At 51.5% G+C, this 14,944-nt stretch overlaps 1 protein-coding gene across 4 annotated transcripts; it reads right to left on the reverse strand.

Annotated features, from left to right (window-relative positions):
- Positions 1 to 2,362: 2,362 nt before the first annotated feature.
- Positions 2,363 to 13,742, reverse strand: NYX (nyctalopin). 4 transcript variants are annotated; one of them, XM_080575469.1, is made up of 4 exons: positions 8,362 to 9,200; positions 8,060 to 8,221; positions 7,907 to 7,957; positions 2,363 to 4,408 (listed from the first exon to the last, which is right to left on the reverse strand). In XM_080575469.1, exons 3-4 carry the CDS (start codon positions 7,926 to 7,928, stop codon positions 3,009 to 3,011), a joined length of 1,422 nt encoding a protein of 473 aa, XP_080431595.1. In that variant the 5' UTR covers positions 7,929 to 7,957; positions 8,060 to 8,221; positions 8,362 to 9,200; the 3' UTR covers positions 2,363 to 3,008. The 4 variants fall into 4 exon arrangements, with proteins under 4 accessions (XP_080431595.1, XP_080431594.1, XP_080431593.1 ...); XM_080575468.1 differs by lacking the exon at positions 8,362 to 9,200 and adding an exon at positions 12,432 to 13,742 and having other exon boundaries at positions 7,907 to 8,221; XM_080575467.1 differs by having other exon boundaries at positions 7,907 to 8,221.
- Between the last annotated feature and the right edge of the window lie 1,202 nt (positions 13,743 to 14,944).

Consider the following 14,944-nt stretch of genomic DNA (forward strand, 5'->3'; position numbering starts at 1 on the left):
AGAGGTGAAACACTTCCAGAGCTGTGAAACAGGGCTCGTGAAAGAACGAAGTGGGCACTTGCAGTCTGACCCAAGCTTTCAGGGCGCTGGAAGTCCTCTCAGTGTTTTGAGCAATAATATTTTGCTGTCCTGCCCGAGCTGGGCACAGAGAGCCATGGGGAAGGAGCGAGATGGAGGAGAGGGGAGGAAAGCCATCATTAGGCAGAGATGCACACACTTCTGCTGATGGAGCTGGAGCACTCACGTGCCAGATGCTCCGTACCGTTAGGACCACACACTGCTGATCTTTCCAGGGCTCAGAGGTAAGAATGGGGTTTCAGAGCAGGAGGGAGCGAGGTCTGCCTCCATTGCTGGGGGGAAACTGAAAGCCCATTACATGCAACACATAGTTCCTCAGCAGTCACAGCTGTATTACAGCACCACAGGGAGAAGCTTTCGGGGGCAAGCACTCAGGGTATTTGACTGCATGATATGGTCAATTTATTGATGCCCGAGGCCATTGTCCCAGAACTGTACGGTTCTAGACCTGGTTGTTGTGAAGCAAAGTATCACGCACAGTCTCCCTGTCCTTCGCCTCACAGCACAATCTCTGCTAAAACCCACATTTTGAGATGTTTCACTTTAAGATCTAATCTGCCATTCTTGTGGCTAAAGAAGCAGTGTCTTTGAAGCAATAATTAACTTGAAGGCCATGCTGTAGCCATTACTCAGTGAAACAATCTTCAGCTTTGATGTATTTCAGCGCAGAGAATGAAAGCGTGGGTTATAAAAACTCGTTAGGCATCCGTGCTATGGGAAGTGAAATATGACCTTTTGTGCCCAGTGTCCTACCATCTGTGTCAGACCTATTGATAAACCTTTCCTGACAGGATGAAATACTGCTCCTGTAAAGGCATCCTTAACATAATGCGCTTCTACAGCATTTGGCTGCATTGGGTTTGAAAAACAACCTTTTATAATACACAGATGAATTTAGCATTTAAGAAGATTAATGGATTCATAAATAGCCTGGAAATCCAAACTCATTGAATTTAGTTCATGGAACAGGTCAAATAGGCATTTATCAAACCATCTGGCATCTTTCTTCACTGGAGGAAAAAATGCAGTCTAGCTACAGATAGCTTGGGGAGCCATCACAGCAAGGAATGGGTGTTTTTCTCTGTACTTAGAACTTCTTGGTGCTAATTATAAAGCAGTAGATCTTTTTGGACAGGGTGCTGCCCACCAAACCAGGCTGCTCACACAAATGTGTCCTGAAGCCATGGAGATGCTGCCTTTTTGCTGGCAAAATGCACAGGCACAGCTTGATTGGGGGGGGTGGGGGGAAGGAGTTCCATGTGTCACGAAGCAGCTGCTCCAGCAGATTAGGAATGTGTGGTCATTTTGTGAGGGCTTGTGTTAGCTTTCACCACCGCAGTTTGCTGCAGGGGCTGCGGGACATTTTGTGGGGTTGTTCACCCAACATGCTCAGATGCTGGCTCTGCCTGAGGCTGAGGGCATCGACTCCTGGTCACGGCTGCTCTGGCCTGGCAGGAGGTTCAGACCTGACCCAAGGCATCCTTGCTGCAGCACTGAGCCCTTTTCGCCAGAATATCACAGATTTAAGGCAGCACAGAAGCACTGAACATCTGTTACCCAACACTTTTCAGCTGTTCAAAGCCCAAAGTCTACGTTCAGCTGCCCTCTCCTGTGCACACGTTTTTGGCAGTCACCGGGGTGTGACTGGGGAAGGGACAGGGGCTGAGGAGGTCCAGGCTGGACCCGCCATGCACGAGCTTCTCACCCACAGACACTGGGTTAAATAGCATTCACGGGCTTGCTGTGGCCCTTTTTGTTCTCAGCAGGCAAATAAAACTTGCTGTGAGTCAGAAGTGGCTGATTGCCTAGGACTGCCAGACCATGGGGGCTTTCAACATCTCTGGAGCTCATGTTCATGTTGAATTGTTCATGAAAAGGTGAGGATGGGGGGGAAAAAAAAAATGTGGGGGGGTGTTAAGGAAATGTTTGAAAGGGTTGTTTTAATTCATTTCCAGTTTTATTCTCATTTTATGACATTTTAGCAGTAATAGAGGATTGTATATGTCATATAATTTCATATGAACATGTACACCACAGTATGGTAAGCTATGTATAAGGATTTAATTAAAATATCACACAGGTGTGTTTCTATATAGTCACTTTGTTTTTAAAGCATTGCTACTTAACACAGATGTAAGCACTGTCACTTTCTAAGTCAAAATTTCTGTTCTTTGTGCTGTAATAAACACCTTGCCATTTGCTCTAGACTATTAAAGGGGTGTTCGTGTGTACCCACTGAGCCTTCAAAAAGAATACTGGAGTAATTCAAGGATCTCAAAATAAAATCTTTTTGAGCAACTAATTTATTTTTGAGAGGAAAATATCAAATTGTTTTGTTAATGTGTTCTAATACAGAAAATATAAATCCTTCTGGTCAGAGTAGCAGCTTTCATTAAAGACTTCAACGACAAAACATATAAGATGTCATATAAAAGAAAATGACAGTATGGTTGGTTAGCACTGTATAATATGGCATGCCATGTGATATACATTGGTGGTAGAAACGTAAAATATTTAGTACAGCCTGGCCGCATTCACCATATTCTGCTCCAGCTGTCAGGCCATGAAATAATCTATAAATAAAAACAACATACTCCCTGAAACAATATATTTGTTGAAAAATAAGAACACATTTGAAACAGTCATTAATGAGTATGCTGTTGTGTTGAAATAGCTTTTCCTCTGAGAAGACTTTTGATGAAAAGGGGTCTCTCTGGTTTTCCTGTAGATATGCCAGGATAGCAGGGGGAGAAAGGATAAAAACCCCGTCTGAGGTCTCAGTCAACATGCTGTCTTTCCCCCAGACCCTCCCCAGGTGCCGTTCTCCTTTTTGCAAGAGCTGGCGTAGCAGCCCCGGGTGGTGCCCAGGGACAGGGTAGGGAGAGGGACTAAATGTTTAAGCAGGACCCATGCTCCAGGCAGCCCTTGGACTACTTGCTCTGCAAAACAACCACTGTAAGAAGTGCTGGGAGCTGAAAAGAGAAGGCAGCGGCTTTGCGGCCATCTTCCCCTGCCCCAGAAGAAACCCCATCAGCCAGTCCATCCAGCTGCGTGGCGTTACTGAAGACCTCGGTGGTGTTTGACACCTCTTCAGGAAGGCCCATCTGGAGCAAGAGTTTAGAGATAAGGCTGTTGAACTTGCTCTCCGTGGTAGAGAAGGGCTCTCCGCTTGGGGTCGGGCTGTCGGACGTGACGTTTAGCTCCACCGGGTCGAGACAGTAACCTTCTGGTGATCTGTCATAGAGCACGTCCATCAGGTCAATCCCAGCTACCGAGGACGGGGAGGCACAGGGGATATCCCTGACGAGCCCGTAGCTCTCCATCCACTCCTTCAGCCACTCGATGCGGCAGTCACACTCCCAGGGGTTGCGGAAGAGGTACAGCCGCCCCAGGAAGTACACCGGCTGGAAGACAGAAAAGGGCAGGGTCGTCAGGTTGTTGCTGTTCAAGTGCAAGGAGACCAGGCTGGTGAGGTTCTCGAAAGCCCCCTCCTCGATGTAGTTGATCCTGTTGCGGTCCAGGTACAGGACCTCCAGCTCCACCAGGTCCCGGAACCAGGTGTTGGAAACGTTCCTGAGGAAATTCCCCCCCAGGTTGAGCATTTTCAGGCACCTCAGGCCATCAAAGGAATTTTCTGGAAGCTCACTGATCAAGTTGTCATTCAGGTACAGGTACTCCATCTTCCTGCAGCCCTGAAAAGCTCGCTCGTGGATGACATTTATCCTGTTGTCCTGCAGATTCAGGTATTTCAGCTTGATCAGGCCCTGCAGGGAGTTGTAGGCTACCGCTTCGATCCTGTTTCTCTCCAGGTAGACGTGGGTCAGATTCTCCATGCCCCTGATGGCACCTGGGATCCTTCGGAAGTTGTTCTGGAAGCAGAGGAGCTCCTGCAGGGCAGGCAGCTCGATGAAGATCCTGTCCGGGATGTTGAACAGGTTGCAGTCCGCCAGGTCCAGCTTGACCAGCCGCCTGAGGGCGGTGAAAGTCCGCGTGTGGAGGTAGCGGATGTACTCGTTGTGGGCCATCTTCAGCTCGGTCAGGCTGGGCAGCCCCTTGAAAGCTCCCGGGGTGATGAAGGAGATGTTGTTGTGGTTGAGGGACAGGGACTTGAGGGAAGGCAAAGTCCCGAAGGCCCTCTCGGCGAGGAACTTAATGCTGTTTTTATCCAGGTTGATCGAGGAGGCTTCGCAAGGGAACTCGCTGGGGATCTGCCCCAGGCCGGCACGGTCACAGAGGACAGAGCAGCTCCGCTCCTGGGTGCACACACAGCTGGCCGGGCAGGACCGCATGCAGGCCCACACCGCATGGGCACGGGGCACCCAGAGGATCACTGCCAGAGAGGATCACACCGACCCCATGGAGGTGTGGGAGGAGAGAAACGGGATACGTCATTAGTAAATGTGTTAGTCGTGAGAGAAGAAAGATTGTGCTGTCTCTGCCTCCCTTCTAGCCAGGCTAATTGTCACCCGCTACTCATATGTCCATGCTGACCAAGAATCCATTGTAAGCAATTCCTAGACACCTTCTGCTGGTGTTTTATAAACCCTCTGAGAAAGTGTCAGGTCCCTACACCATTCTTTCTGAAGAGTTTCTCTCCCTAAGGGCAGAAATCATCTAGACTAGGTAGAACAGGCTGCTCAGACGGGTTGTGAGGTCTCCTCCTTGGAGATCTTCAAAAGCCACTTGGACATGGTCCTGGGCAACCTGTTCCGGCTGGCCCTGCTTGAGGGCTTGGAGCAGATGACTTCTGAGGGTCTCTTCCAACCTCAGCCACTCTGTGATTCTGTCATTTCTCAGCATCCCCATGACTGGTCTCCAAAAGCTGACGGGACAGGGTTTGGCCAGGGGAGATGGTGTGATGACCATCACATGTGTGTGGGTTGCAGCATTTCTGTGTGGGGAAGAGAGGAGGGCAGTGTGTTCTTGTCCCAGCAGCGGGCAGGGGAGGTCAGCTAGTTCCCTGGGGCAAGTCAATATTCACGCTTTTTGCTTCTTCCTTTTCTTTGTTCATAAAGTGTAGCATTTTTCCACCAAAACCACGAGTTGGTGCAGCACTGTAAGGGGAACTGTCAGCTGCTAAGGATGTGTACAGCATTTAAAAACACATTCTTGCTATGTTTAAGTAGACAGACATGAGGAAAGACAAATTCAGGAGTAGTGTTCAGATGCTTTCTTAGCGATCTCATCACAAATGAGATACTCTGCACCCTCCAGCACAGCTTCTACTGTTTTGCCAATTCTCAAGACAGTCACCACAGTGTCTTAGGCTTGATGGGATCAGCCACTTTGTCATTTTATCAGCCTGACACCTGGTAGGTGTGTGGGTACTGTGGTTTCTTTTCAAGTTAGTCCCAAGCAGGCAGATGTCCAACAAGGAAGAGAAGGTGAAAGCTCTTGGGGACAAATCAGAGAAGAACGAGAGGAATAGGAGACACCAGCCTGCACAGACATACATTTTTTGTGTGGTGGAAAAGAAAAAAAAAACACCTAGGCAACCAGATGCCTAAGAAATAAACTCGTTAGAGAGCAGGAACAGAATACAGCTCTCATTTTGTAACTGCTCTCAAAGGCACATCCTACCTGCTTCTCACTGAAATGAAGTCACACCAGCAACCTCTCCATGCAGTCATTAGCAGGAAACAGTGGTACAGCTACTGCACGATTTTTGTGCTGCTGCTGTTCGCTGGCTCCCACACAAGCACAATCCTTTCATATTTTTTACCATCTTTACCACCAGCCAGCTTTATTAACAGCATTGCTGGGACCAGAAGAGCTCTGCCAGTGCTTGGCGAGCCCCAGGGGCCGAAGGGCAAGGAAGGGGCTTTCCCTCATGCTCTGGCTTGCTGTCTGGAGGGATGCTCCCAGCAGCAGGACCACCTCTCCCCGCTGCTGTGCAGCACAGTGATTGCTCACTACAGCTGTATTCCTGAGGGGATTTTTATTAAGACAGACTTGTGAGGCGATGTGACGGGAAGGCTCAGCAAACATCGATCTATTATTTTCGCAGCACCTAGGGCTTTAATGCACAGACCAAATGACAGTTTGAACCACATTTGCTCTGCCCTTCCTCCATCCTTTTTGAAAGCAACGTGTGCGGTATGGTATCTGTGAGTTTGCAGTGCCTGTGGCTTCTTCAAGCATGAGACCTGTGAAACCAGCTGCCTCGCGGGTCCCTGCTGACGGCATGTCAACACAGCAGCCTCCCAGCCTGGGTCTGGTCGAACTGTCCTGGGCACTGAGTGTGGAAAGCAGATCTAAATATGTGGAGGGAGCAACCCGGAAGGACTTTAGCTCTGGCCTCTGTTGAAATTCAGGTCTCACCAAGCCTGGCGATGCTATCGTGACCGGAGAATTAGCAAAACAGTGACTCTCGAGAATAAACAACAGTGAAGGACTTTGAGAGGTGGAAAGGATTTTATGCAGGTTGTCATTGCGTGTTTGTTTGTTTATATGCTCTTTTCCTTTCCCCTGACCCATTCTACTTATTCCTGAGCTGCAGCTAAAGGAAAGTTCCCTTCATGCAGGGCCCTAGGTAGGCAATAGATGAAGATCCTAAGGCTAAGAGAGGGGACAACAAGCCTCAGATGGCTCTGTCTTTGCAGAAGTCTTTGGCTGCCCTTTGCACCATTCCATGCCGTTGCATGCAAACAGGGGCATGTGTTGTTTTTGATACGCAGTTACATAAACTGAGGTCCAGACAGATTAAGGATTTGCCTGTTCACAAATGTTTGGCCACAGGTGGCTGTCTGGAAAGGACTGGTGGAAGTACTGCTTCTGGAACGAGAGCCTTTCACAGGCTCAGGATGACATCCAGCGGGACTTATGTGCATAGGCTGTCCTGTAGGTGAGGCAAGCTCAGTGTTTAGCTACATCTGCCCCAACCTCGGTCGTGTCTCTGGCCTTTGGAGCAGACCTCCCCCAGCAGCTACATGCACTGTGTGCAGTGTAGAAATGAGCAAAATCCTCTCCTTCCACTCCCTGTTTGCTCTCTAATAGATTGATAAAGAAAAAGTGTGCATCCAAGCCATTTTCCAGCCTGTTCTCTTTATGCACAAGGTATATTAGAGCCAAATCTAGGCCTTCTAGTGGCATTTCACAGCACAGGTTTAAGAGCTCTATCTACAAATGTAACTCCTTGTACTGTGCAGGACGTGAAAAGCAAGACCTCGAGGACCAGCTAACTAGAAAACACCCCCCTGGCAACAGGAGCTCAGAGGAGCCCCTTGGCAGCGACTTTTTGTGGCATTCTCCCTCTTTCTCTCGCAAAGACAGTCTACCCAAATCCTCTGCCTGAACCCCACCAAACCCTCGGGCAAGGCTGCTGCTCAGAGCACAGGAGACCAGGTCTCCACTGTTGGTCGGATCTCCTCTGACCACCACAGCATGAAACATTCCTGCCTTGCCTTTCTTATTCTTTCCCCCAAAAGGATGCTCTTTGCTTTTAACACCATGGCAGAGAGGGCAGCAGCTGGACAGTGCCTCCAATTCATTGGCACAGAGATGTGCAGATGAGGTGTGTGTTAAAAAAAAAAAAAAGGTGAAATACAGCATTAAGGTAAAAAATATTAGTGAGATTAAGGAATAAACAAAATTCCACCCAGGGATGATCTCTTTTGCTCTTTTACATAATACACTAATTCAGTATTTGAAAGGAAGAGTGAGAGAACTAAAAAAAATAATAATTGCATAGATTTTAGAAGGATGAAGAGTCAATGATTGCAATAATTGAGTATCTAACCTACACCTTTCAGAACAATCTGTCTAACCCGCTACTGGGTAATGCAGAATAAGAGTACTACTCACCATTTAAAATGATGGCAAACATTACCTTGATTATTCACTAGTGGCATTTCAGGTCTGGCAGGCAAACTTGAGGGATCTAAAAGCACACAGGAAGAGCTGAGGCAGGTTTCAGCCTCTGTCATTTGCCTGCATCATTTTCCCATAGCAAGGTCTATGTTAAGAAAGAAGATCCTCTCACACACGGTTTTGAACTGATGCAGTCCCCAGCAATCCGCGCCTTCCTGTTGAGCGCCTTCCTTCCACCACCGAGCTTCTCAGCGAATCCTGCAGCTTTTTGCTGATCTTTTTCACGAGCTGGTCCACATCCTGCCCACCAGCTGTGCCGATGGTGTGCTCCTATCTGAGGTGGGAAAAGATCACCAATGATCAGGGACTGGCCGCCTCCCCAGGCAATAGGTGCTGGCGCAGAGCATCACCAGGTTAGCACTGAGCAGCCCAAACTGAAATTCCCAGCAGAAAGCATCTAGATACCTCACTTACCTGGCCAGGCAGTGGTTGTGTCCTCCCTCCTGCTCACAAGGCTGCCATTAGCTGCACGGGTCTGCCTCTGGAAAGTTGGCATTTTTTTTTCTCGCAAGCTATCATTTAATGGCAGGAAAATCCTCAGTATCAGAGGGGGATTAGTGGAGATGGAAGAATATGTCTGTCCTCTAAAGCTCCAAAAGCAAAACAGGGATTGCAGACAAACCAAACTGGTGCTTTCTCCCCCCGCCCAACTACACTCCCCCACCATAAAAAAAAAAATAAAATTAAACAGCCCAGAACTGGATGCCTGCCATTCAAACAGCATTACCCAAAGCCATTATTCCACTGCCTATTAGATAATGGCCAAGGGGGTGGGAGTGGAGGGTGCAGCCTAAACATGATTATATTTGGGGGCAAGCACAGGCTCATGGTTGCAATTAATTGAGCTTTCCAAATAGGATGTCGGTGAGCTTTGCTCCTAAAGGAGGAGACACCAACAGTGCTGGGAAAAGGGACAGCAAAACCAGGGAGCTTGCGCGGTATATATGGCCCTGAGAATAACAAACACTGCCCTGTCGAAGGGAGCAGTTTTGCTTGTGACGTTGCAGCTGGTGCGTGGAAATCGTGAGGACAGGTTTGGTACGTGGCACCGTTTTAGCATTCAGGCGGTGAATTGTTTTTTAAAGCCTTTTCTGGCAGAATGATGACAGTCTCTGTGGAGAGTGGGGGCTGAATGAGTGAGTTATCTCAGCCTCCCATGCCTCAGGTAATTGCGTTCAACATGTCAAAGGGAAAAATGGCTCTAGTCTTTATTTCTAAGTGAATTATTCTGCTCTTTTTTTTCTTCCCTCAGGAAATGGAATACCTGATTAATTTATGCTTGATACAGCAGGAAAGATTCGCCCGTGAACCAGTCTGCTGCTGCCTGGCTCTTCCTGCAAATTAAAGCAGCCAGCTGCATTATTTTGGCTTTGTCTTGGCTTTCCCTCAGTCTTAAGGCATCTGGCTGGCACCTCTGTAAAGTGACCTGCATCCAACCAGCATCCAAACAGGCAGGTGCTGCAGGGCAGGGTGGAGGGAAGGGGCTGACCCACACAGCACTGAGTTTATCCAAAGAAAGCATGCCTGGGGGTGCTGAGCTGGGGCTCGTGTGCCTCTCCCCACCACCTGCCAGGCCACCCCCATCCTGTCCACTTGCTCTGCACCCCGCTGACTGCACTGCGGAGGAAAGAGACCTGCAAAGCCCACCTGGGTGCATTGCAGTCACCGCCACTGAGCTGAAGCTGCTGGAGACCTCGTGGGGACAAAAGTGCCACGGGCTGGGCACTCGCCAGCTGGTGTATTCCCTTTAGGCCCTGGTTCCCATGAGAATAGCAGGAAATCACAACCTGTCTGCTTGCAGAAAGCAGACTGTGAGCCTTAGGGGCCATGAAGGAAACTGGTAGGGGGGAAGCTTTAGTCCTGTCTCCTTTTTCCCCATGATGCAGACAAGCAGTGGAGGCAGTGGGTCAGCAAGGAGGGTATGCTGGGCTCGGGGACAACCTGGTGTGTGATCCAGCAGCAGCTCCCCAGGGGCTGGACCTGCTGTTTGGTTTGCAAAATAGCAACAAATTTGCTTGCCAGAAGCAAGGAGGGGCTGATCTGTACCAGGTAACCAGAGTTTTGCTGCGATGTGCAGGCTCTCCTGTGCCTCCCTGCTCTTCTTCCATAGCCGCTGCATCGGATCGATGAGGCTGGGACAGGAAGGACTGCTGAGCTTCTGTGATCTGCAGAGCTCCCTCGCCGAGATGGGCATCATGAGGAACCTGGCAAAACACATTCCCTAACTTCCTTCTGCAGGAGATGGTGGCTTGTTGGCTGCCCCTCCCTCGCTGAAGCCAGCTGGTGAGATGCTCAGCTCCTGGGGAGACAGCAGGACACTGGGAATCTCCACCATGTACAACAGGCAGTGGGGGCTAGCAGGTCCTGGGGGCTTGAGGGGGCTGTTGAACGGAGAGCTGCATGCACCTCAGCAGTCACATCTGGGGGTGATGGTGGCAGGATGTGCCTCTTGCAAAATCAGCAGCCCCAGAAGCACCTTCCAGCAGGCATGCAGGGCTGAGCTGGAGGAAGGCTGGCAGGGAGCATCCCTCGGAGGGCTGCTGCTGCAGGCAGCCTCACGCAGCCCGGCACAGGTATTGCTGGCTCCCGCAGCAGCATCGCAGCACGTGCTTCTGACACCAGCACTGCCATCAGCACCCAACCTATGAAGCTCAGCAGCTGCAACCGGCCTCGTGACAAAACCCATCCTCAACACCTTTGCTACAGTGTCTGGAGGCAGGAGCACCTGCAGCAGCCCACGTGCTGCCCCATCACGAGCCCTCTCACCCACAGCCCACCAGCTGCCCTACGCTCACAGCAGCAGCTCCGAGGTTCGCAGCAGCACGTTTCCATGTGTCACCGACCCGCACGAGCCCACGCATGCCTCCCGACCACAGCACTGAGAAGATGCGACTGCCTCAGCACAAGTGTGGTGGGGAGGCTGCTGCGGGGAGCACTGAGGTCTCCATTTCTGGGAAACTCTCTGGCTGTGGGCAGCCAGCTGGCCAGCGAGCATCGCTCTGCGAGCGCCTCGGGCAGGGCCCTGGAGAAGCATCAAGCTCACCACCACGGTGCCTTCTGCCAGCCCTTGCAGCTCTAGCTTCGTTTTCTGACCACCCTTGGTGCCGAAATGAGATGGCAACGTGAGAAAGAGGTCTGGTGAGGAGAAGTTTCCAGTCTGCTTAGGTAGAAAAGCTTGACTACGGAGGGGTAGATAAAAGAGGCTTGTGTTTGAAAAAAGAAAAAAAAAGAAAACAACTCGGGCTTTAAACCACACCTTGACATTTGTCAGAGCATGACTCAGGGCTGGTTGGTGAGGGCTTGGGGCTGGGAGCAGCCCTCACCGCTGTCCCTCTGCCCTGCCAATGCTTTGCCGCCAAGCGCTCCTCCTCACGAGCTGTGCTGCCCCTGTTATCTGAGGCCAGGGATGTGCTGCCACTAGGAGAAAGAAAAAAAAAAAAAGTAACTAAATGTTTTCATCTGATCTTCCGGTGAAAGAATGAAAGAATTTGGAGAATAAAAGAATTTGGAGCATGACCCAGAGGAGTCCACTCCACTCAGGCAGCACATGCCGGTGCCATACGCCCTGGCTCAGCTCCGTGGGCGCACCTCGCAGGGCCAACCCCCTCACTCCTCCACGCGTTTCACTTGAAAACTTCACGTGGGTTAAGGGTCTAGCCGTGCTCCCCACCAACAAGCACTGCTGCTGGTTACACAGGCCGCTGGCCACCACCTGTGGTCCCTGTGTCCCCTGTGTCCCCACTGGTGGCACCAGGGCCCTGTGTCCCCTCACCCGACCCCGGCCTCGGTTTCCTGCGCAGCTGGGTGCCCGCTTCCCTCTTCCCACGGCAGCAGCTGCATCGCGTGCAGAGCCCTGTCCTGCACACACCGACAGCCTTAGGAGGAAATCCCTGATTGTTTAATCCCTGCTGGTGCTTCCTGAGGTCCTTCAGGGAACCATTCGTGCCGCTGCAGCCCTACCAACCCTCCCTACCACTGCTGGGGCTGAGGGACTTGTGTGGAGAACTTTATCCGTTTCAGACATAAACCCGCCTCACCCCAAAGACTAATTAGGTGCTTTTAGCCCCTAATTCCCACCGGCAGCCTCTGCTGAGTGACCACATCTCACTGCTGGGAGTGCATAACCCTGCCCAAGCCCTGTCCATCCCCCCGGGCAGGCATTACAGGCCGAAGCACGGCCCGCTGCATGGTTTCGCCTTCACTGTGCTGGCCTGGGCTTCCGCGCTGCACCCCAACTTGCGTCCTCACATTGGCAGTGCTGCACCACAGCCATACCCTGTGGTGGGAGCGGAGACCCAGGAACCTGGAGCCAGCAGCACGAGCGTCTTCTGAAAGGGAACAGCACACTCTAGAGTAGGGAGTTTGAAGCAAACGCAGAGCACCGCAAACCACAGGCTAGAGCACTCATCAGACAGCCCAAACCCCTGCCTACAGCTCAGCGACACCTCAGGCCGACCGCAGACAAAGTGAAGAGCTTTTCTTACCCCAGGGACGGATCGTGGCTCCATCAAGGTCAACACCCCCACACTGGCTTTCTGATAGCATCCTGGCCACAGCAGCTCATGGGGTTCAGCCCGTTCATCTGACCCAGTTTCACGTCCCGCTCGTGCTCATCGATCATGGCACTTCCTAGCGAGGAAGGAGCAGTGACAGGCACCCACCCTCGAAGCAAGTTCCCACCTCCTGTTGCAGCAGGGAGAACACCGCTGGGGTTACGGGGACACTCCCTGCAATACCCAGAGCAGCCCTGCGGAGAGAGAGGGAATCTGGCTCTCTGTTAACCAAAGCTGAGGAGGACTTGAATCTGCATCTCCCACCTCTCCACTCTGAGTCTTGGCCTCTACTACATTTCTTTTTCCTGAAACTGGCTGGTCATGCTCAGATGTTTAATTTCAGGGACAAATGGTTGCTGGTGAAGCCTGACCTGGGGCTGGGCCGCTGCCGTCTTCCCCTGCTCTCACTTCTGCCTTCGAGCAGCTGCTGCTTGTGTCCCACCGGCAGACAGGGAGGCAACCCACGGCCAGCAGTGCCGGATCCAGCCAGCCTGCCCTCCCTGCTGCGTAGGGATGGCGTGTAGGGATGCGGGGCCTGGGCGGCCTGGGCTCATGCAGCTTGCCCTGGCTGCTCTGCCCCAGCCCCGTGGTGTCTGCGGGGTCATTTCTGTCCTGTGTGACAAGCCCAGAGATGCTTTTCTCCTGCCCAGCTCCTTGTGCTGCGCTTTCCCCAGGCTGCCGGCAGTGACTGCTTTCAGTTCCTTGTTAGCCGATGGAAACGCTGCATAATTCCCTCACGGCTGGCGAGTCCATTCATCTTAATAAAGCCACTTCCACAGCCCTGCAAACGCCTTTTGAAATAGCCTCTCTACAACAAACCCACAGCGTGCAATATGTTATCAAAGCCAACGGCCCCCCTAGGCCTTGGCAGGCAGGTTATTTACCTCCCGGTGATTAACATCTCCCACCAACGTGGCAGGATCAGTGCTACTTCTCCCCCTTGTACAGCACAGACATTTGGGGCTTGTTCACCGCTTACCTGGCCCCGCATCAGGGGCCTGCTCTGGAGCCAGCTCAGGTGCTTGGTGGGAGCAAAGCAGAAGCTCTCCTGGGCCATGACACCATGCTGCAAGGTAATTTGTGCTCTGCTCGCTGTCGTGCTTCCCCACCTGACTACTGCTTCTGAGCCCCAGGTGACACGGAGCACCCCATCACACCAAGCACTCATCATTACCTGTTAATTGACACACAAGGATGATTCTGTTGTCTCACCTAGGTGCCGGCAGATAGGAAAGAAGCCAATCATCTATGCAGAAATGAACTTCAACAGCATAATAATCAGCACACTAAGCAGAAGGTGAGAACAGTTTATACTTACAGATGATCTGGAAGGTTTGTTAAATGAACTTACCATGCCTTCCCGAGCATATAATCAAAATGGAAATGCATTCACTGAATAATCGAGCCCCAGATCAAGAACTTGGCTGAAAGCACAGCAGGAGAACTCACTAAAAGCTTTTCATTGTGGCCGAGTCCTCGCTCCAGCTAACACGGGCTACAAGCAGCCACACACACACACCTTTCACCCCTCCTAGCCAAGGAACTGGGCATGAGGAAGCCTGCAGCAGTGACAGCTTCCTGCGGTGGTGCTGAGCAGGTAAGCTGCATGCAGAACCACTGAGAAAGGATGGGCCATGGGCACGGGACAGAGAAACTCGGGCAGCCCAAATGTGGGGTGCGTGGGACTCGGTGGGAAACCCAGCGCTGCTGCAGGAAGCGAGCTGGTGCAGTCCCCGGTGCACGCAGCTTCCTCCAAACCTCGACAGAGCTTGTCTGCAATGGTTTATGTCCTCCAGTAGTGCAGCTGCTCAAATGTCTGCTGCCTGACACGTGTGCAGGTTTCACACTGGGCTAAGATGAAGAAAGTCGTCGGGGACTGGGGGAGGCAGGGGAAAGGCCGTGATTTTCTGGGCTGCTGACATGAGGACAAGCACTACTGCTCGTGCAAAAGCCCCTGCCTCCTGCCAGTGGTAGGACAGTATGGTACGTGATGGAGAAGAGGCACAATAGCTTTTTCTGAGGCACCGAACCAACAGTGACAGAGGAAGTAACTCCTACACGAGCGCTGCGCTCTTGGAAAAGATTGGTGCCGAGCCCCAAGCCTAGCACCTGGCAGCTCAGAGAAATTTAGTCTCCCACTAGCTCGAGAGCAGCAAAGCTGCAGCCTGCAAACCACTTCACCATTTCTAGGTTATGCTGGGGCTGCCTGCTGATGCTGTGCACGTTGCATCGGGTTTGCACGAGCCTGATAACAGCGGGGAAACTTCTCTTTGCTCTTGTCAGAAAAGCTGTGCTAGCAACAGCTGCGCTTTAGCAACAAGTGTGTTGCAACAAGTTGCTTGAGCTACCGTGCCCGATCTGAGTTATAACAGAGAACATCTGCTCTGCGAGTACGGTGGGAAGCAGAAAACAACGAGGAGGTGAACACCACACGTAAGAGGCGG

This window comes from Anser brachyrhynchus (genome assembly GCF_964034855.1).
Source record: "Anser brachyrhynchus genome assembly, chromosome: 1".
In the NCBI taxonomy this organism is placed as follows: Eukaryota; Metazoa; Chordata; class Aves; order Anseriformes; family Anatidae; genus Anser; species Anser brachyrhynchus.

Bases quoted from the DNA above. Each gene is read 5' to 3' on its own strand.
- NYX (XM_080575468.1), bottom strand. From the start codon at position 8,003: ATGACAGAGGCTGAAACCTGCCTCAGCTCTTCCTGTGTGCTTTTAGAT. The intron at 4,409-7,906 runs GTAATGTTTGCC...CCTCTCTGGCAG, and splicing joins GCCACTAGTGAATAATCAAG to TGATCCTCTGGGTGCCCCGT.